Source organism: Schistocerca piceifrons, chromosome X (assembly GCF_021461385.2).
Source record: "Schistocerca piceifrons isolate TAMUIC-IGC-003096 chromosome X, iqSchPice1.1, whole genome shotgun sequence".
NCBI lineage: Eukaryota > Metazoa > Arthropoda > Insecta > Orthoptera > Acrididae > Schistocerca > Schistocerca piceifrons.
Genome location: NC_060149.1, coordinates 538,907,686 through 538,932,282, shown reverse-complemented (window position 1 = coordinate 538,932,282; position 24,597 = coordinate 538,907,686). Strand labels below are relative to the sequence as shown.

The following is a 24,597-nucleotide window of genomic DNA, read 5'->3' as shown; positions in this document are numbered from 1 at the left end:
ACAATGCTAACATTCACTGATACACACTGAGGGACAAAAGTCATGACATATCTCCTAGTATCGTGACGGACCATGTTTTGCCTGGCGTAGTGCATTAACTTGACGTGGCATTGGCTCAAGAGGTCATTGGAAGTCCATTGCGTAAATACTGAGCCATGCTCCCTTTATAGCCATCCATAAATGGTGAACATGTGGCTGGTGTAGGATTTTGTGCACAAACTGACCTCTTGATTATGTTCCATAAATGTTTGATGGGATTCATATTGGGTGATATGGGTGGTCAAAATTTCGCTTCAATTGTCCAGAATGTTCTTCAGCCAATTGCGAACAACTGAGACCCGGTGACATGGTGCATTATCATCCATAAAAATTTCATCATTGTTTGAGAACATTATGTCCATGAATGGCTGCAAATGGTCTCAAAGTTGCTGAACATAACCATTGTAACAAGCAACAGTTGTATAGCACATGCTGGATGCTGCAAAGTTTCACTGTCACAGTGTAAATGCATACATATTGTGTAAAAGTGTGTAGTGACGTACCAGCTGACCATCACATTGGAAGCAGACAGATGGACACTAACAGATATAAGCCACCCATACTGTCGCAAGCCAACACACAGCATTATGCTAGAAATAGATGTGTATCTTCTGGAAAACTATATGAACCTGAAAAAGGTTTGAAAACCAGTTCATGGGATGATAAATAACTATCCAAAAAAGTGACTGGTTGCAGTTTTATGTATTTTCAAATAAAACATTTCACATTATTTAAAGAAATTGAAAGAACTTACTCAAAGAAAAGCCTACTGTTTTCTTAGTGTCATTATAGTCATGAAATGAAATTCATGTTAAAAGGTGTAGGGACTTGGTCAATTGACATGTTTGCATGTATATTGGTATTGCCACAATATGAATATCAGCTTATTCTTTATATGCTGCGTTTTAGATACTGAGAAAATCTTAATGATCCACTGATGAAAACCAAGCTGTTGACTGATTATTTGAGTCTGAAATTTTGTGAGGCACATATTTCATATGAAAAGCTATGGAAAGATGAGAGCTTACTGTTTTTCTGGACTTTAATTCTTTCTCCCTGATTCACAGTAAGTAATTTCAGTCAGTAAAAACCACATGTTGAATTAAGGAAACACTGCAGTAAATATGTGATGAACAGAGAGTGAGTAAATGTTCAGTGCGTAGTCGTATTCACAAAATAATTTGTGGTGTGAATGTAAAATGACTCAACCCACATCAGTAAGATTTATTGTGCAAGTGCAAAGTGATCCATGGAACTAACTAGTTCCCTCTCAGTTGATAGTATTTTTTTTTTAATATACCTCCCCCCACCCCTCTCATTTTACATCACTGGAGGACAATCTTCTGTTTCATACTTTCTGGATATGAAGTAAAACATTGTTGAGCTTTTCCCCTTATCTCATAATATTCCAACTTATGCAACATTATTGAGTGGTCCATACAATTAAATGTGTAAAGAAAGTGCACAAAGAAATGAATTGTAATAAGTTATCTAGTTTGCCTTGCAGCTGGCTGTACACTGTTGTAGTATCAGATTATTTAACTTAAATGTAGACTATAGCTGAGAAAAAGTGTCTTGATTTGGTAATATACATGTTCAAACACTGTAACCTCTGGCATTTCAAGATGATGTCTAGGATCTTCTGAGCATGCTATACTCCAACCAGTCAACTGATTTGTTCAGATATTAGTCAACCTGCCTTGGCCTTCTCTCATTTTTCAATGTCTGCTTTTGGTGCTACTTCCTCACAATCTTTCTGTTACACATGCTTTTTCATCACCATTGTTTTCATGTTGTTGCTGTACATTTCATCTCTCATTCACCTCATTCCTTCGCATAAATCATGCTTTTTAATATAATTTAAATTTCATTTCAATCCTGTTGCCATTTCTTCTCCTATCCGTCTGCAGCTGAAGCTGTCATTAAATTTGACCTGCAAATTAAGGAGTCTTCAATAGAGTGATGAACTTCCAGACATTTAAGTATTGTCTGTTGTTTTTTATCCTGAGTTTTGCAACACCTTATGCTTCTGTGTTCACCTTAGATTTAGTTACCTTAGCCTACATCACCTACCATATTTCTTTCTTTTCACTCTATTTATTTACTCATAGGTAAAAAGCATACCAGTGAAAGCTACATTTTTATATAAAATTTTTCATGTTGCATCATGTATGGTGACAGCAACAAATTTTTGCAAGGGCTTCTGTGTTTTCAAGCTTGTAGCATGTTCGTTATTGTTGATGTGTAGATAAAAAGACAGTGCATAAAGACTACAGTACTCAGGGTGAGGAGTGAGTCATCTTTGTCACTTTTTAAAATTTTTCTCACCTTCTTCAATCAGCTTTTGCTCCAATAGCAAGAAAAGTTATTTACTTTTTTTTCTAAGTTTGTGCATCGCTGTTCGTTCATTTAGCTTTTTGGAATGCTCCAAGTTGATAAAATCTAACCAGAGGGGCTTCTTTTTTATTTTTTAGCAATTTGTTATAGTTTGCACATCTGCTATTAGTGTCAAATATTCCTCTATTACAACTTACAACTGGTTCTATTTTTGTTCCAGATTCTAATTTTGCCGTAATAGCAAAACTACTGCTGTGATACTATTATCAATTGTGAAAATAAGCTTTTTAAGATGAGAAAATACAAATTCTGTAGCGACTGGCTTGTAAAGACAGGCAGTTTGAAAAGTAAAGTCTTTGTAAGGAGGGAAGTTAGTGGACGTGAACTGTTTTGCATTGTGTTCTTGCTCTCTTAATTTTGAGACAAAAGGTTTTCAGACTATGTTTAATCACTTACTTTCAACAAAGCATAACTGTAACTTTGAAATTAAGTGTGGACCACATCAGTTACATTTAGGACACTGGGATCAAACACAACTTTAAAGTTCGTTACATGTGCTAACAATACGGATGTAAAGTCCCGAGGATAGTTACACCATTGCTGAATTGATTAGGACAGTGAAATGAGTAATTTCTGTGGATTTGTCCAATGATATTTGTAATGTTTCTAAGATATTCCCTGATAGTGTTCCTAAACATTTTCCAGTTTTTGTCTAAGAAAATGAGATACCCTGTAACTGATGATCTGGCGCTGTATTTCCAGGAACATATATTAGAAGCAGCATGTTCATCATAATACACATTGAGTTTTGATCAAATGACCAGTGTTAAAGATAAAACAGAATTGAAAAGAACCATTGTATTTTGGTCAGAGAATAAGTGTTGCATAACAATGCATCATCTAAGAACTTTCTTTATTGGCAAAGTAGATGGTAAGACGTTACCAACTTGTCCCTAAATAAATGCCTTATGCTGGGATCAGGTGGACCTAATGTCAGTAAAAAAAGTGTTTAGTCTTTTAGGTAGTGATGTCCAGGAGACACAAGGCATACAACTTCTGAACATCAGAACTTGAAACATTAATACAATGAATAATGCCCATGTAAAGGCTTTGGAGCGCTTAGATGAAGAAGCATCCAAATTTCTGGCCAGTATTCGCCATTATTTTGATGGTTGATCTGTTTGCTGTGAAGAATTTGAAGGAATTCTGTCGAAGTTTAACATTTCACATAACAAGTTTTTGAGGCATTCAACCACTAGGCGGCTCTTTAGGACCTTCAGCCAGCAGTATTTTTGAACACTGTGTAGGTATTGGTGTTACTTTCAGAAGCAGATGTCCCTAAAAAAGTCTTTTTTACTGTTCAGTCCTAATGCCACTGTGCCGTTGTGACTGTTTTAAAAAGAACCTCCAATGAAATAAGAACTTCATTTTATAATTTCATCTGCAGAACTATTCAATAAGTTCACACAGCATTTTCAAAACTAAACATCTTTGAGTCACAACTTGCATACAGAAATAGAAAACATACTGCCAGCTGTTTTGACTTGGGTTTTGAAGATTTATGCTTCGTGAAAAATTGAGAGTATTTCTGAATTTCTTCATAAAGAACTCTTTACGTTGGATAACATGCTTCCTCTTGAACAACTAGTTGTTAGCAGTCAAGTGACTGAAGAACTTAGTAAAATGGGAGAATGTGACAAGTTGTGGTTTCTAAATAACATGCAGAAACATTACATCGCAGCTTGCAAACATGTGATTAAAAAGACATGCTCACAAGTGCACCTCTCATAATTTTTAGGTTTTTAGACATGAAAGAAAGAAGCAGAAGCTGTATTGACTCATTAAAGGTTGCAAAAATGATGCCGTTCGATATCTGGCAGGATTACTTATTACATGAGCAGAAGGTTCAACAGTTCAAAAAGGATGACCCAGCTTTGAATATCAAAGGTATTGACAATTATTAGCAGCAGCACATCTAAAAAAAAAGAGACTCATCATCCACAGAGTTAAAGTATCCGAATGTTTCCAAACTTTTGAAGGCTTCTTTTACATTGTCCAATGAAAATGTGGGCAAAGAGAGAAGATATTCCATTTCAAAGCATACTTTAGGAGAAGAGAAGGCAGCAGTGACCGAAAGATTTTTAAACAATGTTTTGACGGTGAGTAGGGCGAGTTCAAGAACATTTTTCCACACGAGCAACTTACGCTGTGGCATCATCCCCCCCCCCCCCCCCTCCTCCTCCTCCTCCTCCTCCTCCTCCTCTTCCTCTTCCTCTTCCTCTTTACCCTTCCTTTTCTCTTTTCTCTCATACACATCCAACTTAATTGGTTCTCACTACTAATTGTGATAGGCACTGGGGGAAAAAAAATGTTGCACTTAGGCACCACTAGTGCCCCTCTCAGCTTGGTTGCTCAAATGGCAGCTTGTGTCACTTGGACCTTAGACTGGCTCTGGCTGTGAGGCATTCTTTGCTACAATACTGCCATTTTCTTTCTGTATCAGTTGAGTCACAGCTCATTAGGTATGGACAACAGTCACATGCAAACTATACTGCTTATAAGGAAGAATGCGAAAGGAAAAGGAAATGTGAATTAGAAGAAAAGCGAAAAGAGGAACGTAACCAAAAGCATATTGAACAGAAGATTAAAAAGATGAATAACAAAGAAAAATAAAGTGACTATGAGACAGTTGCTGTGTAAGAGGCAGGAGAAGAACTTCTCCCAAGCTCAAACTTAAGCTAAAGTGCAGAAAGCACCCTAATAAGAATTTAAAGGCATCAAAACTGGCCCAGGGTATGATTGAGGGTGCATAAATCCATGCAACAAATCTTGAGAAAAGCAAATCTAGTATGCTTGCTTCATTTTTTACTAAGATTCCTAAGAAACGGCAATTAAAAATATTTTGTTGATCTTTTTCCGGCATTGAAGTGTAGACTGCCATTAGTTGTAAAAATGTGATATAGATTTTGTTTGTGACTTAAGATTACTAATATCAAATTACCAATACCCTGGGAAATATTAATCAATTTGTATGAAGGAAAAAAGGGCACTACCCCATCTATGATCATAATAGACTCATTTATTGTGGTCTTAACTGGCCTTTTTGCTAGGGAATTGTCAAAAATGAAAACAATTTGTTTGTGCATTATCTATTTGTCACCTTTTAATCACACATTTCATATATTTTATTACCTTTTTCAAGTATTTTGTCACTCTTCTCACCTTTAAGTTCCACAGTGGCTCCTCATTCTGAGTACTGGAAAATTTTCTTACATTATAACTAGATATAACTTTAATCAAAATATTCACGGGTGTACTGCCGGTCTACAGTGTCCAACGGGCACAATATTTCGGCAATCAAACATGTCGCCATCATCAGGTGAACTGACGGACTGAGCTCCTGTGAACGTGCCGGTACGGAGATCTGTACGCTATGGCTGCTCAGAGGGAACTGGCTTCGGTCACAGCGGCGGCAGATTTAAATACCCTCCGCCCGCGGCGTGCTCTCTCCGCTGTCCGCGCCCTGCGCCACGGTCGCGCGGTGGAACAGATTGCGATGGCGTCTGAGATGACGTCGGAGTGATGTCTCTGTCCACCGTGGTCGTCACAACTATACGTTTGCTGAATTTACTCTTGATTAACCCAACATTAAAATCGGCCGCCGCCCGACCGAACCCAGTTCCCTCTGAGCAGCCATAGCGTACGGATCTCCATGCCGGCACGTTCACAGGAGCTCAGTCTTTGACTTCACCTGATGATGGCGACATGTATGATCGCCGAAATATTGTGCCCGTTGGACACTGTAGACCGGCAGTACACCCGTAGATATTTTGATTATCAAATACGTCAGGAGAAACTCAAGAATCACAGATATAACTTTGATCCCTGCTGTAATATTTGGTCACTTATAAAAACATCTTTTACAGGTTCTTTTGAAAACATTGAAACAAATATGGTACAAATAACAAGCACATCTGCATGTACCCATCTATCAAATGTAAGGAGTTTGATACATAGAGAAGTAGTGAATTATGACGTGGAAATTAAAAGGTAAGCGTAGTTAGTATTTCAGGTGCAATCTATAAAATATTTTCTTTCTGCCTGGAACACTTTGGCAAAAAAAAAATTCTGTGACACTTTTAGCATACTGAGTCATGTGACATGTTCCGTCTTCTGAGACTATTGGCAGCTACTGCTCATCGTTTGTTTGATCTTGCTTAGTATTTTCTTTTCACCAAGAAACTGATAGTAGATAATCTTCTTTTGTTTAAAATTCTGTAGTATGGAATGCAGTAGTGTAGTTTAATGTCACAGTCATGTAATTTGAGAATAAATGTGCAGTGAGAACTATTACTTCATTTTTCTATACATCCATATAGTTTGATTTTTATGCATATTGGGAGTGAACACGAAAAGCTGCATTTACTACTTACGTCTTCATTTGGTTTGTTGCATATTTTGTGCGAACCCACTTGGTGTGTCAGTTGGCTCGCCATACTCATCAGACTTAAAGCTCACATTGTCACAAAAGCAGGAATAGGAACAAATATAATCTGGTGTGATAGCTGAAGCATTGCGCATGTCACAGGTACAGTGGATATGCGTTCTGTCTGATGGAAAGTTCCTTGTCATGGAATCGTGGCAAAATCGGGTAACTGAAAGCAGAAAGTGCACATGAACAGTTGCATGTCACTTCTATGCTGGTACAAGATAATGTGCTTCTCTGTCTGCAGAGTATGTATTATAAGTAATATATTTGTTAAAAGCTAATACTTTGTGCTCGACTGGACCTGTCACCCAGAACCTCTGGCTTCAGTGAGCAGTGTTCTCAATTACACCACTGTCGCACGCTTCCATTTTTGCATTACCAACTCTGCAGAGACTACTGCTACACATCTGAAAAAGTATATTTAGAAAGTAAAACTAAAAAGAGAGAGTTTGGTTTAATGACAGTGTCAGGTGGGAAATTGCTTGACGGGGACTAGAACCCAGAACCTTGCTATTGCAGACAATGCTGTTACCGACTGAGCTACGAGGGCTATCCACAAAGTACATTATGTTTTCGTTTATGTCCGTTAGGGGCGGGGTTAGCGCGGCCATCTTGGTGTCATGGCATTCCGCCGCTCAGTCGGCATCCTGCCGTGCTAGTGAGAGGTTCGTGCTGTACTCCGTTGAGTTACTGTGACAGTTTGAAATGTCAGCGTTAATTGACAATGCCGCTAAGTGTGAAGTGCGTGCTGTAATAAGGTTTCTGACTGCAAAAAAACTGTACACCTATAGATTTCTATCGGCAGCTTTGTGAAGTGTCTGGGGACAACATAATCACTGAAGGTGGAATGCATCAATGGGTCATAGAATTTAAAAAAATGGCCGAACTAACGTTCACGACGAAGAGCGAAGTGGAAGACCCAGCATAGTGACTGCCGAACTTGTCGAAAAAGTCGATGCCGCAGTCCATGAAAACCGTAATTTCACAATAACGGAACTCTCTATGAGTTTTCCACGAATTTCACAAAGTTTGTTGCACGAAATCATTACCGAAAAGCTTGGTTACCACAGGTTTTGTGCAAAATGGATATCAAAAATCTTGACAGAGATTCACAAAAATCAGCGAATGGCTGCAGCATTAACGTTTTTGGACGTTTACGAGAAAGATGGCGACTCATTACTCGATCGCATCACCGAGCGAGGCGGCGCAGTGGTTAGCACACTGGACTCGCATTCGGGAGGACGACGGTTCAATCCCGTCTCCAGCCATCCTGATTTAGGTTTTCCGTGATTTCCCTAAATCGTTTCAGGCAAATGCCGGGATGGTTCCTTTGAAAGGGCACGGCCGATTTCCTTCCCAATCCTTCCCTAACCCGAGCTTGCGCTCCGTCTCTCATGACCTCGTTGTCGACGGGACGTTAACCACTAACCACCACCACCACCACGATCGCATCGTTAGTGGTGACGAAACATGGGTTAAGCATGTGAACTGCGAGACAAAATTGCAGTCAATGCAATGGGGGCACACAAATTCCCCCCAAAAACCCAAGAAATGCATGCAGACAATATCGGCAAGGAAGGTGATGGTGACTGTTTTTTGGGACAGAAAAGGTGTGATTTTTGTGGATTTCCTGGAAAGAGGCACTACAATAAACTCTCAAAGGTATTGCCAAACTCTGCACAAGCTCAGAAGAGCAATACAAAACAAGTGCAGGGGAAAGTTGGGCTCAAAGATCTTGCTGATTCACGACAACGCCCGGGCCCACACGGCAAATGCCATTCGTGAAGTTCTCGAATCTTTTAAGTGGGAGTTGTTTGCTCATCCGCCGTACAGTCCCGACCTGGCACCGAACGACTTCCACTTATTCCCAGTAATGAAGAAGTGGTTGGCTATGCAGCGTTTTGATGACGACGCACAGCTTCAAGAAGAGGTAACCACGTGGTTGAAGGCACAGGCAGCCGAATTTTACGACGAAGTATTTTCCAAGCTCGTCCATCGCTATGATAAGTGCCTTAATTTAAATGGCAACTATGTAGAAAAGTAGTATTTAAGTGTGGCTTTCATCTGTATATAATAAAAAAAAATTCCTAATTCTGAAAAACACCTAGACTATATTGTTCCATCTTGCGTGACCACTGGGCAGCCATGCGGGCATAGGCACAGGAGGGCAGAGTAGGTAAAACAGGCAGGTGGTCTCGCAGCCTGGCCATAGTGTACATGATAGGACTCCACTGCCTATGCTCTTTGAGCAGGAGTGGGTGATCAGCTCACATCGTGTGCACAGGAAGTGTGGAGCACAGCCGTCTGGTGGATAGCCTACACTGTCTGCATCTGCTCACATGTGCAATGAGAGCTAGGTGTGAGTGCCCTAGGCTATGACAAAGCCATTTTCTCCAAGATAACCTTTTTTCTGGAGTCCTAGTCTCACAAGGTATAAGTAGAACTTACATGAAGTTTGGAAAGTAGAAGAGGGGTACTGGCAGAATTGAAAATGTGAGAATGGGCTGCAAATCATGTCTGAATAGCTGCATTGGTGAGAGCATTGCCTACTGTAAGAGAGCTTCCAATCTGGCACACATTTTTAAACTTCCAGGGAGTTTCAAAATGGAGCTAGTTCTGCATAGTGGAAGATTCATTCTGGGCTGTCTGAGTAAATCATATCAGTTATGTGGAGTTTATGTCCTGATTAATGCTTTTGATATATCCTTTCTCCCAGATATATTAGTTCAGCAGCATATCAGGAAAGCCTGTGCAAAGCTCGCAACATAATGGGAAAAGTGAGTGACAAATTGTGACTTTGAGTTGCTCTCCAAGGTGTGCAAGCTTGAAAGACAGTGCCTTCATCTCCGAATCATAGTGTGGTACACAACTTTGTCACAAGACGTGTTAATATCTTTCTTTGCTTTATGAACGTAGCACATTGTCAACCAGTGGAAGAACTGAGCTAATTTGATGTAAATCTGCGATAGGTGTCTTTTTTACACCTTTTGGCTCATTCTGAACGGCTACCCAAGGAGAGGGATTTGTTACTAACTGGGAATTTAAGCATTAGTGAGCAGTAAAGTGTGCTAAAGGTACAATGGCAATGAAAGGGCTGAAGACAAGCGTACACATATTGAGTTCTCAGCATGTTTGCAAGCTGTAACATCTGAGGTAACAAAGGTCATGGGATACCTGCTAATGAGGTGTCGGACCTCGATTTGCCTGGCGTAGTGCAGCAACTCAACATGGCATGGACTCAGCAAGTCATTGGAAGTTCTCTGCAGGAATATTGAGCCATGCTGCCTCTATAGCCATCCTTAATTGAGTAAGTGTTGCCAGTGCAGGATTTTGTGCACAAGCTGACCTCTCAATTATGTCCCATGGATGTTAGGTGGGATTTATGTTGGGTGATCTGAGTGACAACTTGTGTCCATGGCTTCTTGGGGTCTGCACCACACTCAAACCTCACAATCAGCTCTTACCAACTGAAACTGAGACTGATCTGACAAGGCCACAGTTTTCAAGTCTTCTAGGGTGCAACAGATATGGTCACAAGCCAAGGAGAGGCACTGCAGGCGATGTTGTGCTACTAGCAAAAGCACTCATGTTGGTCGTCTGCTGCCATAGCCCATTAACGCCAAATTTTGCTGCACTCTCGTAATGGATGCATTAATCGTATGTCCCATCTTGATTTCTGTGGTTGTGTCACACTGTGTTGCTTGTCTGTAGGCACTAACAGCTCTTCACAAACCCTCCTGCTTTCGGTCGTTGGGTGAAGGCCATCAGCCACTGCATTGCCCATGGTGAGAGGTAATGCCTAAAATGTTGTATGCTTAGCACACACTTGACGTTGTGGATATTGGAATATTGAACTGCCTAATAATGGAATGTTCCATGTGTCTAGCTCCAACTACCATTCTGTGTTCAGAGTCTGTTAATTCCTGTTTTGCAGCCATAATCATATCGACAGAAACCTGTTCACATGAATCACCTGAGAACAAATGACAGTGCTGTCAATTCACTGTCCTTTTTTACAGTGTGTACTCGATACTACTGCTATCTGTATATATGCATATCACTATCCCATAACTTCTGCCACCTCAGTGTATATGCTCTGCTGCCAACAGTTATTAAGTGTACCATCTGCTGCAAATAGTGATGTACATTTGTACCTCATAAGCTCAAAGTGTTTGCTCAGTTTCTTTTTGTGATCAGGTATAATGATGAAGACTGCTAGGTTTGCTTGGAGAGTGACAGCACAGCTAATTGTTTTGTATACCTTACCGAGAATTGTGGTCCATGGTTTGCAACCAAGGCTAAAGACTTCCAAATTGCTGTTCATTCTTTATTACAGATTTTGATATATAACTGTGCAGGTTGCTTTACCAGTTCAAAGGTCCTCCACAGTTAGCAGAGTTCATGTGTCATATCCATGTGGTTTCTTTTCAGTCTAGTTATTCCTCTCACTATATTGATCCAGCATTATTCCTTTGCACTGTCTCAGGCAGAGTTCTCTTTCGTAGGTTACATTCAGTACCAGAATACGCATTTCATAATTGCAGGTTGGATAAGTCAAATATGAAGCGCACATTAGTCAATTTATGAAATACATGAGATAAGGTTATAGTGGTAATATCACTTAGTTTTAACAGTGGTACCCATGTATTAGTTTGCATAAGAAGATAGTTAAAACAAAATTTGACTGCAAATAAAATGTTCAGTTTTGTGTGAAATGTGCCTGTCCAGTTTTGGTGTGTACAGGTGTTTCTACATTTCCTTTACTACACATATTGTGGGCTAATCATAGAGAATGTTAAGGCACCATTTTAAATAAGAAGTGATATCTGAAAACATACAATTTCCCTGTTATGAGAAAAACAACACTGCAACTTTCATTGAATGTAGCTTACGCCGATGTCACATGTCTGCCACCTGACTTCGCTGTTTCACATATCATTTGTTATGCAGTTCCTTCAGCCTGTAAGTTGCCAGAAACAGTGCCAGTCATTTGAGTTTGCATTATCTTAGCGCTTGCCACATTTAATTGTAATTCAAATAAGAGCGCTTTGCTTTTGAGCGCGGATGATGACATATTTGTAGAATATGCCTATGTGGTTGTTGTTTATAATGAATCCAAGCGTAATTGGAGGGCTACTATCGGGGAAAATTTCAAACAGTGCAGACACCATAGCACAGCATCTATGCCAGTGTTTATTAGCTGCTCTTGAATATAGGAACTTTATCACTACTGTTGTGATGGTGCAAGCTAGTGTTGTACCACAAATTTAGAAGAAGGTGTACAAATCGCATCACCATGTGCCACAGTCTGCATTGGAAACTGCAACACCCTTACCGTTGTAATGCAATGTACCATTGTAATATAATGTAGTGTAATTGCATTTAGTCCACAAGATTTTGTGCTACCAATTCATTTCTATGAACTTCCAGCATGCTGTATGCACTGTAAATGTTCACTGCATATTTTTGACATCTTCGGGAAGGCCATATTCACCTTTTTTATGATGATTTGAAAATGAGTCCCGGCCAAAAGCTAATCATCAAATGAATAAAAAATAAAAAATTTGCAACTTGGGCAGGTTTTTCATTCTGCTGAAATTCATTTCTGTACATACTTCTCCACTAGTGTGTGCAGAAACCACAGTTTCCTAAAAAGATTCTTTTGCAACCCCGGTCATGTGTGGAGGAGAACCTGTTGGTCATCTACGGTTATCAGAAATACAGGGTGATTCAAAAAGAATACCACAACGTTAAGAATTTAAAACTCTGCAACGACAAAAGGCAGAGCTAAGCACTATCTGTCGGCGAATTAAGGGAGCTATAAAGTTTCATTTAGTTGTACATTTGTTCGCCATTTCAGCCAATAAAGTTTTTGGTCCCTTTTTCTTCGAAGGTGCTACTGTAACTGGACTACAGTATCTGGAGATGTTAGAGAATTGGCTGTTCCCTCAGCTCGAACAAGAAGCACAATAATTCATATTTCAGAAGGATGGAGCGCCACCACATTGGCACTTATCTGTCCGTAACTACCTGAACGTCAACTACCCGAGGCGATGGATCGGCCGCCAGGCAGCCCGTGACAGAGCACGTCATCACTGGCCTCCAAGAAGCCCTGATCTTACCCCCTGCGATTTTTTCTTATGGGGGTATGTTAAGGATATGGTGTTTCGGCCACCTCTCCCAGCCACCATTGATGATTTGAAACAAGAAATAACAGCAGCTATCCAAACTGTTACGCCTGATGTGCTACAGAGAGTGTGGAACGAGTTGGAGTATCGGGTTGATATTGCTCGTGTGTCTGGAGGGGGCCATATTGAACATCTCTGAACTTGTTTTTGAGTGAAAAAAAAACCTTTTTAAATACTCTTTGTAATGATGTATAACAGAAGGTTATATTATATTTCTTTCATTAAATACACATTTTTAAAGTTGTGGTATTCTTTTTGAATCACCCTGTATAATGTGTGTAATTGGAAGGCTGCATATCAGCTGTGTTTAGATGATCATGTGACTGGATCATACCTTCTTCCACCTTATCTTGCAAGCAGTACTCTTGAAGTTCCTGGATCATGTGCCATTTAACATTTGACAGGACATACGTTGTCCATTTCCAACCTGCAACGGTTCAGTTTCCACAGCTTTATATGAACATTTAGTAAGATGACAATTGGAAAGTAACTGTTGTAAGACAAAAATGACTTCAAAAACCTATCATAAACACTTGCTCTGCTGTGATCTTCATTCTACATCACGAGTCTTTCAAATTATTCAGTACAACAAAATAAAGACAGTTTCTGAGAACTACATTTCCTAGCTTTGGTCAGTGTTAAATTGGTGGTGAAACCATGACCTGAAGCATGACAAGAATCTTTTAAGTGTGTATAACATTTTTGATTTTCATTTACCAAGAGAACCTGATCGCACAGATATTGCATGATTGCCTCTCTGTTTCTATTTTTGTCTATTCAGTTTATAGCTCCTGCTAACAGATTCTGGGTAGAAATTACTCATAAGTGAACAGGAAAGGTAATGGAATGACTTGTTCTTCAAATTCCAGATGTGCATCAGCTGTGATTCCCACTTCATCATTCACCACAATAACGCAGGAGGAGGAACAGGTAACGCAACTAGCAAGGGGATATAATGTGAGTTTAATGTATTTTAAATTAAGAGGAGGTGAATACAGCTGATGCTTATAATTTGTTTAAAATGTATGTTCTGTACAGTGTATTTATTTTTGGAAAATCTTGTGGTTGGCAGGAGAGCCAACACTGTGTTACTAGAGGAGACCGAAAGGCACGCATTTTAGCTCATGCAGGCTGGCGTGAGGTCTGGAACAGGACAAGGAAATTCGAATTTAGAAAAACGGACGTAGCTGGTGGAATACTTAACTTTAATCCATTAATGATGAATGTCAGTCTTGACGGTACATGATTCACAATATCAATAGTAACTGATAATGGCACATTGCTAGGTCGTAGCAAATGACATAACTGAAGGCTATGCTAAACTATCGTCTCGGCAAATGAGAATGTAAGTAGGCAGTGAACCATCGCTAGCAAAGTCGGCTGTACGACTGGGGCGTGTGCTAGGAAGTCTCTCTAGACCTGCTCGGTCTGCAATCAGTGATAGTGGCGACACGCGGGTCCGACATATACTAACGGACCGCGGCCGATTTAAAGGCTACCACGTAGCAAGTGTGGTGTCTGGCGGTCACACCACATTCCTCCCCCGCAAATCGGCATACGGTTGTGGCATAAGGCTTCCGCCCGCTGTGGGGAGGACCCCATGTTGACGTATGTGATGAGGTGGGGAGCCTAACAACAGGCGAGGCTGTGCCACCCGCACCCTGCCATTCGGACCGCGGGGAGCTAGGAAACGTCTGAAAACCTGCTCCAGGGTACACGCCAACATGCGGTGTATGCGCCCGCAGAGAGACAGGAGGGGCCAAAGGGTCAACCTCCATCAGGCCGGGGCACCCAACGGGTGAAGACGACATATGGTCCGGAGCGGGCAAGAGTTCCATGTCGGAGGACAACTGGTCACAGGAAGCGATCAGCGGTGCATGACCTAGGGAGGCGCCCGGCGGTTGCAGTGACGCATCCACTGCGGGCGTCGCCGGCGGGAGAACAGGCGACGGCAGCAGCGCATCGCCATGGGGCAAAATGGAAGGCAGTGTTGGTAACACCTGGGGCTAAGGCGAGCCAGTAGATGGGTCCCCAGGGCGCTGACCGGACGGCACCGTCGCTGAAAGCAGTCGGCGAGCGCCAGATCCCGTGTGACGACAGAGGCGCAGCTGGTTGAGATGCCGGCGCCCCTCACCAGAGGCCCCCAAAACCAGAAACATAGCGCGTCCGAGGCAGCGAAGAATGTGCCCTTCGAGCCACCGCCGTGAACCTCGGTAGTGGCGGTAGTAGACAACGTCGCCTGGGGCAAAAGCAGGTGTCTGCCGTTGCACAGGAACCTGATGCGGCGGATGTAGCAAAGACATCAAGATTCTATGAGGGCGACCGTGGAGCAACTCAGCTGGCGAGAGACCATCTCGGGGCTGAGAGCGATACGAGGACAAAAAGAGCAATAACGCGTCCTCCTGAGAATGCGACTTTTTTAACTTCAACATCTGTGACTTGAAAGTCCTGACCAATCGTTCAGCGGCACCGTTTGACTGTGGCGAAAACGGCACAGACATCAGATGTTGAATACCATTGGCCTTGCAGAATGACTGAAATTCTGCGGACATGAATTGTGGGCCATTGTTGGAAACAATAGTCTGTGGAAGTCCTTCAATGCAAAATATAGCAGATAACACTTGGATGGTGGCAGATGTCGTCGTGGAAGACATCCGGACAACAAAAGGAAAATTACTGAATGAATCTACCACAACCAACCATCGAGCATTCCAGAATGGACCAGCAAAATCGATGTGTAAGCGTTGCCAAGGGGAAGTGGCTTTTGGCCGTGCAAAGAATTTCCGTGGTGGTGCTGATTGTTGTTCGGCACACACCATGCAAGAAGAGCACATATTCGACATCGCGGCATCGATTCCCAACCAAGTACAGTGCTGACGAGCAAGTTGTTTCGTTCTCACTATACCCCAATGTCCTTGCTGGAGAAGCTGTAAGACAGAGGACTGTAACGAACGTGGTACCACGACCCTGGACTGATCAGAACGCAACAGCAAAACACCACGTCGTACAAAAAGTCTCTCCTGGTGAGCAAAAAATCGGCGAAACAACGGATCCCCGATCCGTGACTTTCACAAGGGCCATTGTGTAGCAACAAAACGCAGAACGGTAGTAAGGACAGGGTCGGCAGCTGTGGCTGTTGCTACACGACGAAAATCAATCAGAAATGATTCGACCACGTCATCGGTTTCCGAATCAATGAATATGCAAGCAAGTTCGGAGGAATCGAATGCTCTATTCTCAGCAACAGGCAAACGGGACAACGCATTGGCATTTCCGTGCTTAGCAGTGGACCGATACAAGATATTGTAGCGGTACTGCGAGAGGAAAATAGACCAGCGAATGAATTTCTGCGCTGTACGTGGAGGTACAGGCTTGTTCGGATGGAAAAGCGATGTCAAAGGTTTGTGGTCTGTGATGATGGTAAAGTGATGACCATACAAGAAATCATGAAACTTTGTAACACCAAATACGAGAGCCAATGCTTCTTTCTCGATCTGTGAATAATTTCTTTGCGCAGACAACAGCAATTTGGACTCAAAGGCAATAGGGCGATCATGCGATCCATCTTTTTGCGCAAGCACAGCACCGATCCTGAAATCCGATGCATCCACCATCAACAAAACGGACTTCTGGGGATCGAATAGTGTAAGGCAAGTATTGGAAAGCAACGCCGATTTCAACTGGCGAAAGGCGCATTCGCATTCCGTCGTCCAGACGAACGGAACACCTTTACGGCGTAAGCGATGAAGCGGAGCTGAAATGAAAGAGGCATGTGGCACATATCTGTTATAATAATTTATTCTTCCCAGCACACTCTGTAGCTGCTTCAAAGTCTGCGGCGAAGGCAAGTCTTGTATGGCACAGAGGTGCGTGGGACTGGGATGTATGCCTTGGGCATTGAGTACATGGCCCAGGTATGGCAAGTCACGAGCAAAAAAGACACATTTGTCCTTCCGTAATCGAAGACCATTTTGTCGCAAGACCTGAAATAATGTTCTGAGATCGGCCAAATGTTCTTCTTCCGTCTTTCCGGAGATCACAATATCGTCCAGATAATTTGCTGCAGTAGGGACCGACGCACAAACAGTTTGTAGATATTGCTGAAACAATGCACGGGGAATCCACACCCGAATGGCAGTCGTTTGAATTGATACAACCCAAGATGCGTGTTAACCACCAAAACACGCTGGGATTCTTCGTCCACCGGTATTTGCAAGTACGCATCTGCGAGGTCCAACTTCGAAAAATATTTACCCGGGCACAGTTTGTCAAAAAGATCTTCCAGGTGGGGTAAAGGAAAATTTGCAATCACTAGTTGTGGATTCACGGTTGCCTTGAAGTCCACACACAGTCTCAATTTTCCCGAAGGTTTTGGCAAAATTACTAAGGGCTATGCCCAGAGAGAAGCCTGCACACGTTCAATTACACCTTGTGATTCCAAATCGTGTAATGTTTTTGCAGCCTCATCATGCAATGCATGGGGAACATTGCGCGCTCTGAAAAATTTCGGTTACGCGTTTACTTTCAGTTCCAAATGTGCTTTATAGTTCTTAGTGCAACCAAGGCCCGGTGCAAAAATGTCTGCAAATTCTTCACATAGACGAGAAACACTGTCGGAAGGCACAGTCTTGTTCACTGATAGGACCTGATCTACTATAGACAAGTTAAACAACTGAAATAAATCGAAATCAAAGAAGTTCACTGCAGAAGAAGAACGAAGGACGTAAAATGACACAAGTTTTGTTTGTCCTTTGTATGTTGCAAGAAGGCTGCACTGTCCTAACACAGGGATATCTTGACCTGAATAACTAGTTAACTTAACATTTGCGGCACGCAACGGATGTGTGCCCAGCTGTTTGTACGTGTCTTGATTGATCAGTGAAACTGCAGCTCCGGTATCAAGCTGGAATGGTATCACTTTGCCGTTAATGTCCAAGTCCACAAAAAGTTTATTGTCCTGCCGACGACAAGAGCGACTGTCTCGTGCAATGTGAACTGACACTTGTACAAAATCACTTGCGACTTGACGGGAGTTCCGGCGATGTCGAAGCACACTATTTGTGGGACAAACACAGTCACTGTTAGAGAGGCTGGCACTGGGCGGAGTGGAATGAACTACATGAATTTCCATGAGCGAAGTTTCGCGAGCCTGAGTATCCTTGGTTCGATTCCGATTCCGGCACGAAGCAAAGGGCCTGGAATGGTTTTCAGCTTTCGATCTGAGCTTTTTCTGGCAAACACTCTGAACATGTCCTTTTTTATTACAATGAAAGCAAATAGCTTGGCGTGACGGGCAATTCTCACGCGAATGTCTAGTAGCGCACCGCGGGCAGGATTTGAGCACTGCATTTGCTTGCCGGCGCGGCAGACGTTGCTGAGAGCCTGGCGGCAGCAGCGCGGCCGGGCGCGAGGGCTGTTTACTGCTCCGTGCAGCACGCCCGGCGGGCCGGTTAACCTGACACACGGCTGGTGAAGTGTCAAATGATTCCTGAACAAAGTCAAGTGTGTCCTGCCGATCCAATATGTCCATCGCTTGTTGAATGGAGGGATTGACTGGTTTCAAAATCTGTTCCCTTATACGAACATCAGAAACGTTCTGTGCAATTGCATCACGTACCATAGTATCTGAATAAGGGAGTCCACATTGACACTCAAAAGCACAATCCCTAGTAAGGCCTTGCAAGGTTGCAACCCACTCCCGATTAGTCTGACCTGCTGTACGTTTTGTACGAAAGAAGGTATACCTTTTTGCAACTACATTGACAGATTCTTTGAAATATGCATCTAATGCAGACAAAATTTCTTCGTAGGACAGAGTTGCTACGTCGTGTTGGGGAAATAATTTGACTATCACACGGTACATTTGTACGCCGAGCAATGATAAGAGATAAGGCTGCCGCTCGTTACCGTGAATTCTGTAGGTGGCGAGATGGAATCCAAATTGGCGTGACCACTCCGTCCAGCTTTCCAGTGCAGCATCAAAACGTCGAAAAGTTGGTGCAACAGCATGATGTGGCTGCGTTAGCGGTGGAGCGGCCGCTGCCGCATCGTTTTCCATTGCACGTTGACCCTGAACGAGCTGTCCAAGGGCATCCAGTAATGCCTGCATCTGCTGATTCTGTAAGCGATAAAATTCGCACAGTACATCTGGAGATTGTGGCAAAGCCATTACACAAATAAATCAAGGTAGAATAGTTTTGCCTCGTCGCCAATGTTGTGGTTGGCAGGAGAGCCAACACCGTGTTACTAGAGGAGACCGAAATGAACGTGTTTTAGCTCATGCAGGCTGGCGTGAGGTCTGGAACAGGACAAGGAAATTCGAATTTAGAAAAACGGACGTAGCTGGTGGAATACTTACTTTTAATCCATTAATGATGAACGTTGGTCTTGACAGTACATGATTCACAATATCAGTAGTAACTGATAATGGTGCCTTGCTAGGTCGTAGCAAATGACGTAGCTGAAGGCTATGCTAAACTATCGTCTTGGCAAATGAGAACATAAGTAGGCAGTGAACCATCGCTAGCAAAGTCGGCTGTACAACTGGGGCGAGTGCTAGGAAGTCTCTCTAGACCTGCCGTGTGGCGGCGCTCGGTCTGCAGTCACTGATAGTGGCAACACGCGGGTCTGAAGTATACTAATGGACCACAGCCTATTTAAAGGCTACCACCTAGCAAGTGTGGTGTCTGGCGGTGACACCACAGAAAAGATATGACAATGCCAGAGATTTGATAAGAGAAGTTTAGTATAGTGTGTTTTGGTAGTTTTTGTTCATCTAAATAAAAAAGTGTTGATATGAGTCTGTATAACTTTTAAAATAATTTTTAAGCTTGATTTACATGAATGCTTCAATTTTTTTTTAATTCTCTGATTAATTTCCCAACTGAACTTGTTGTTGTTGTTTGTTGTTGTGGTCTTCAGTCCTGAGACTGGTTTGATGCAGCTCTCCATGCTACTCTATCCTGTGCAAGCTTTTTCATCTCCCAGTACCTACTGCAACCTACATCCTTCTGAACCTGCTTAGTGTATTCATCTCTTGGTCTCCCTCTACGATTTTTACCCTCCACGCTGCACTCCAATACTAAATTGGTGATCCCTTGATGCCTCAGAACATGTCCTACCAACCGATCCCTTCTTCTGGTCAAATTGTGCCACAAACTTCTCTTCTCCCCAATCCTATTCAATACTTCCTCATTAGTTATGTGATCTACCCATCTAATCTTCAGCATTCTTCTGTAGCACCACATTTCGAAAGCTTCTATTCTCTTCTTGTACAAACTATTTATCGTCCATGTTTCACTTCCATACATGGCTACACTCCATACAAATACTTTCAGAAAGGACTTCCTGACACTTAAATCTATACTCGATGTTAACAAATTTCTCTTCTTCAGAAACGCTTTCCTTGCCATTGCCAGTCTACATTTTATATCCTCTCTACTTCGACAATCATCAGTTATTTTGCTCCCCAAATAGCAAAACTCCTTTACTACTTTAAGTGTCTCATTTCCTAATCTAATTCCCTCAGCATCACCCGACTTAATTAGACTACATTCCATTATCCTTGTTTTGCTTTTGCTGATGTTCATCTTATATCCTCCTTTCAAGACACTGTCCATTCCATTCAACTGCTCTTCCAAGTCCTTTGCTGTCTCTGACAGAATTACAATGTCATCGGCGAACCTCAAAGTTTTTATTTCTTCTCCGTGAATTTTAATACCTACTCCGAATTTTTCTTTTGTTTCCTTTACTGCTTGCTCAATATACAGATTGAACAACATCGGGGAGAGGCTACAACCCTGTCTTACTCCCTTCCCAACCACTGCTTCCCTTTCATGTCCCTTGACTCTTATAACTGCCATCTGGTTTCTGTACAAATTGTAAATAGCCTTTCGCTCCCTGTATTTTACCCCTGCCACCTTTAGAGTTTGAAAGAGAGTATTCCAGTCAACATTGTCAAAAGCTTTCTCTAAGTCTACAAATGCTAGAAACGTAGGTTTGCCTTTCCTTAATCTTTCTTCTAAGATAAGTCGTAAGGTCAGTATTGCCTCACGTGTTCCAGTGTTTCTACGGAATCCAAACTGATCTTCCCCGAGGTTGGCTTCTACTAGTTTTTCCATTCGTCTGTAAAGAATTCGTGTTAGTATTTTGCAGCTGTGACTTATTAAACTGATAGTTCGGTAATTTTCACATCTGTCAACACCTGCTTTCTTTGGGATTGGAATTATTATATTCTTCTTGAAGTCTGAGGGTATTTCGCCTGTTTCATACATCTTGCTCACCAGATGGTAGAGTTTTGTCAGGACTGGCTCTCCCACGGCCGTCAGTAGTTCCAATGGAATATTGTCTACTCCGGGGGCCTTGTTTCGACTCAGGTCTTTCAGTGCTCTGTCAAACTCTTCACGCAGTATCATATCTCCCATTTCATCTTCATCTACATCCTCTTCCATTTCCATAATATTGTCCTCAAGTACATCGCCCTTGTATAGACCCTCTATATACTCCTTCCACCTTTCTGCTTTCCCTTCTTTGCTTAGAACCGGGTTTCCATCTGAGCTCTTGATATTCATACAAGTCGTTCTCTTATCTCCAAAGGTCTCTTTAATTTTCCTGTAGGCGGTATCTATCTTACCTCTAGTGAGATAGGCCTCTACATCCTTACATTTGTCCTCTAGCCATCCCTGCTTAGCCATTTTGCACTTCCTGTCGATCTCATTTTTGAGACGTTTGTATTCCTTTTTGCCTGTTTCACTTACTGAACTATACTTCATAATAATTTCTAACATCTGTTGAATGAGCAGTACATTTTCACAACATTCTTTAACTTCTTATAATTAATTATTATTTACAAAGCTGTATACTCTGAACTTGTGAGAATGTGCAGTGCTTATGTACTGCATTCATTGAAAATGATGTTGCAATATTAGCAAGTTTATTGTGATTATTAGGAAATTCCATTTAAACAGTAAATAGTTCACTCAAGAGGTTAGGTTATTTTTCAAATTAGATTTTATGTGCATGGTGTTATATTTCTCTGAGATTGTTAAATGAGCAGTATGATAATATTGTAACTAATTTACCTCGCTTGAGAACTTCTGTGGAGTGCATGGTCAAATATTGTACTTAAGACATTGTTTGCAAGAAGGAAAAAGTGAGGCTTTGCAAGAAAGGACAATTTATTAGTTTGGTAAAATCTCTTCTCTGTTATTCCTATTTGTATTTTTGTAATTACTTAATTGTTTCTGAATCAGCTAATGAAATTATCAAGCTTCAAAAGTGGTATCACATTAGTTGTGAGATGAAGGCTACTGTCGTTCTTGCACCAGTTCTGTAAAATGATTAACACACAAAAAAATTGTATTCCTGTGTTCAGTTCCACATTTGAGCTCAGAATTTAGAGAATACTCTGTATAGCTATTATGGGTTCCTGGTGCTGCAAAGCAGTAACTTTCATATTATTGGTTGATTTTAACAACATGTAATGTAGATGTTACATTTTAAGTATCAAAGAGTATCTCTTCAGAGTGATATAATGTGTAACAATTGCATAAATCTAGCCATGTGGAACACAGATAAAAGACTGAGATGTATTAGTAGCATCCTAGAAAGGTGTAACTGACACACAAAGAAAGTTGCTTATGAAATCTCTGTTTCAGCCAATTAGCGAGTATCATCCATTAGTCTGGAACCATTACCAAGTAGGATGGACATAACGGGTATTAGTCCAGTCAGACAGTGCTCAGAAAGGCAAAATAGCACATTTTATTCTAGAATTTTTTTTGCAAGCTTTCTATATGCTTTCTAGGGTGATCAATCCAAAGTTTCACCAAAATTTCATCCCACGAAAAAAGGGATTTTTTTGGGTTTTTCATTTACAGCTCAGAAATGACACAATTTTTGACAAAGTTTACTATTTATGAAAATAAAGAGCATAAAATTTCCCACAAGATAGTTCTCTTTGATTTTTTTCATCAGACCAACCATATGGTGTGTAGTGCATGTTGAAGTTAGTACGATTTCAAAGCTGAGTAGATGGGCCATCTCAGGTCCTAACCCCCCCCCCCCCCCCATGCCCTTACCATTCTTTGTTGTACATCCCTTGCTGAATTTCATCGTCCAGTAGTGTCACGATGTTGTTGAAGTGGTTGGTAGCTGATACTTGCCGTGGTGGATGATACTGACCACCCTGTGCTGACAGAGGCAGGGGGGTCCTTTGTTGTATCAGTTTCCCACACTGGCAGTTGTTTACAAGTTCACCCGTGGATAGTTGCTTAGATCGTATTTGTGGCTAGTAAATTCAGTTTAAATGTATAAAATAGTTTTACATAATGAATGCAAGAGAGAAGTGTGTTTTATGTGCTAATGTACTGGATGATGGGAGAAAAGTGTCATCACTTAGGCCCAAAGTGGTCTTGAAGAATTATCTTGTAGCAAGTAAGAAGAGGAAGAATTGGATAGCTGCCTTCTGGAAGGGCAAAACTGTGAACTGGGTTCATGAACCATGTCAAAAAACGTACACTAATGGAAAAATTGATCGCTATAGATGCTAATAGCATTGTAGCTAGTTGCTACTGTAAAGAAAGTCTATCTGCTCAATCAGATTTTGGTTTCAAAACCAACTTTTTTGTGTGGTTTAGCTTTTATGCCAGAATCTCTGGCTCAGCAAAACAACCTGCCAGCCAGTCAATGGAACCTAGTGGATTGTGTGCTTATAGTGGATTTATGAGAGACTATTATGGACCTTGCTGAGAGACAAAATAATGAATCAGGATGCTCAGTAATATGTGAGATTGGACCAATTCCTGACTTGGTTGCACTATTTGCCCAGTACTGTGTCAAATGCATGAAGGTCCTGCTCAGCGACGAAAAGGGAAAAAAAGGAGGAGGAAAAGGTATCCCTGTGCTACTGAAATTGATGGTGCTATGCAGCAAATTTTCAACTACCTCAATGAAAATTATGAGGACCATCAATTTTACCCTCAGTAAATATAGACTAGATCCACAGTGGCTACTATCCTGATGTCAAGATTGTGAAAGTTCAACTATTGAAGACATATGGAAATGATACTGTATGGAAGTTAGTCAATGAGGTTGTTGGGCGTGCAGATTCAAGCAGCCAGCCAGGAGAGTGCTGTCAAATGTGAGTTTCCTCAAACCAAATAGCATAGCTTCTGCTCATGTAGATTAAATTTATCACATCTGAAAAAGGCACAGCTTAAATGGCAATGAGAATTTTAACAAGTGGTAAATCACGGACCCATAGATGTCTGTGCACTACTGCATTGTAGCACGTGCAACCACATAACAAGCGTTTTGGATAACTTTAGTGCTAAACGATTTGAAAACGGTGCAGTGTATCGAATATTCTTCTTAACAGTTATTTCTCAGCACAGTCTACTCTGCAGCACCCTAACAAGCATTTCAGTGTGTTCCTGACCTCCCTGTATATTCTCATTTTGAAGATGAATCAAGTAAAGACAAGGGCAGTGGTGTACAAAGCATGAACGGGATGAAACTACTTTGACATTTCTCTGCAGATTGCGA

General features: G+C 41.6%; 1 protein-coding gene across 3 annotated transcripts in view; it reads left to right on the top strand.

The window, feature by feature from the left end:
* The window catches only part of LOC124722035 (crossover junction endonuclease MUS81), a 203,342-nt gene that overhangs the window by 82,420 nt on the left and 96,325 nt on the right, over window positions 1-24,597 (top strand). For 2 of the 3 annotated variants that reach the window (XM_047247225.1, XM_047247224.1), the window contains 2 exons: window positions 6,303-6,426; window positions 13,923-14,010. In XM_047247225.1, coding sequence (XP_047103181.1) covers window positions 6,303-6,426; window positions 13,923-14,010 — 212 coding nt within the window. The remainder of the gene's footprint in view (window positions 1-6,302; window positions 6,427-13,922; window positions 14,011-24,597) is intronic. The other variant, XM_047247226.1, reaches the window with a different exon arrangement.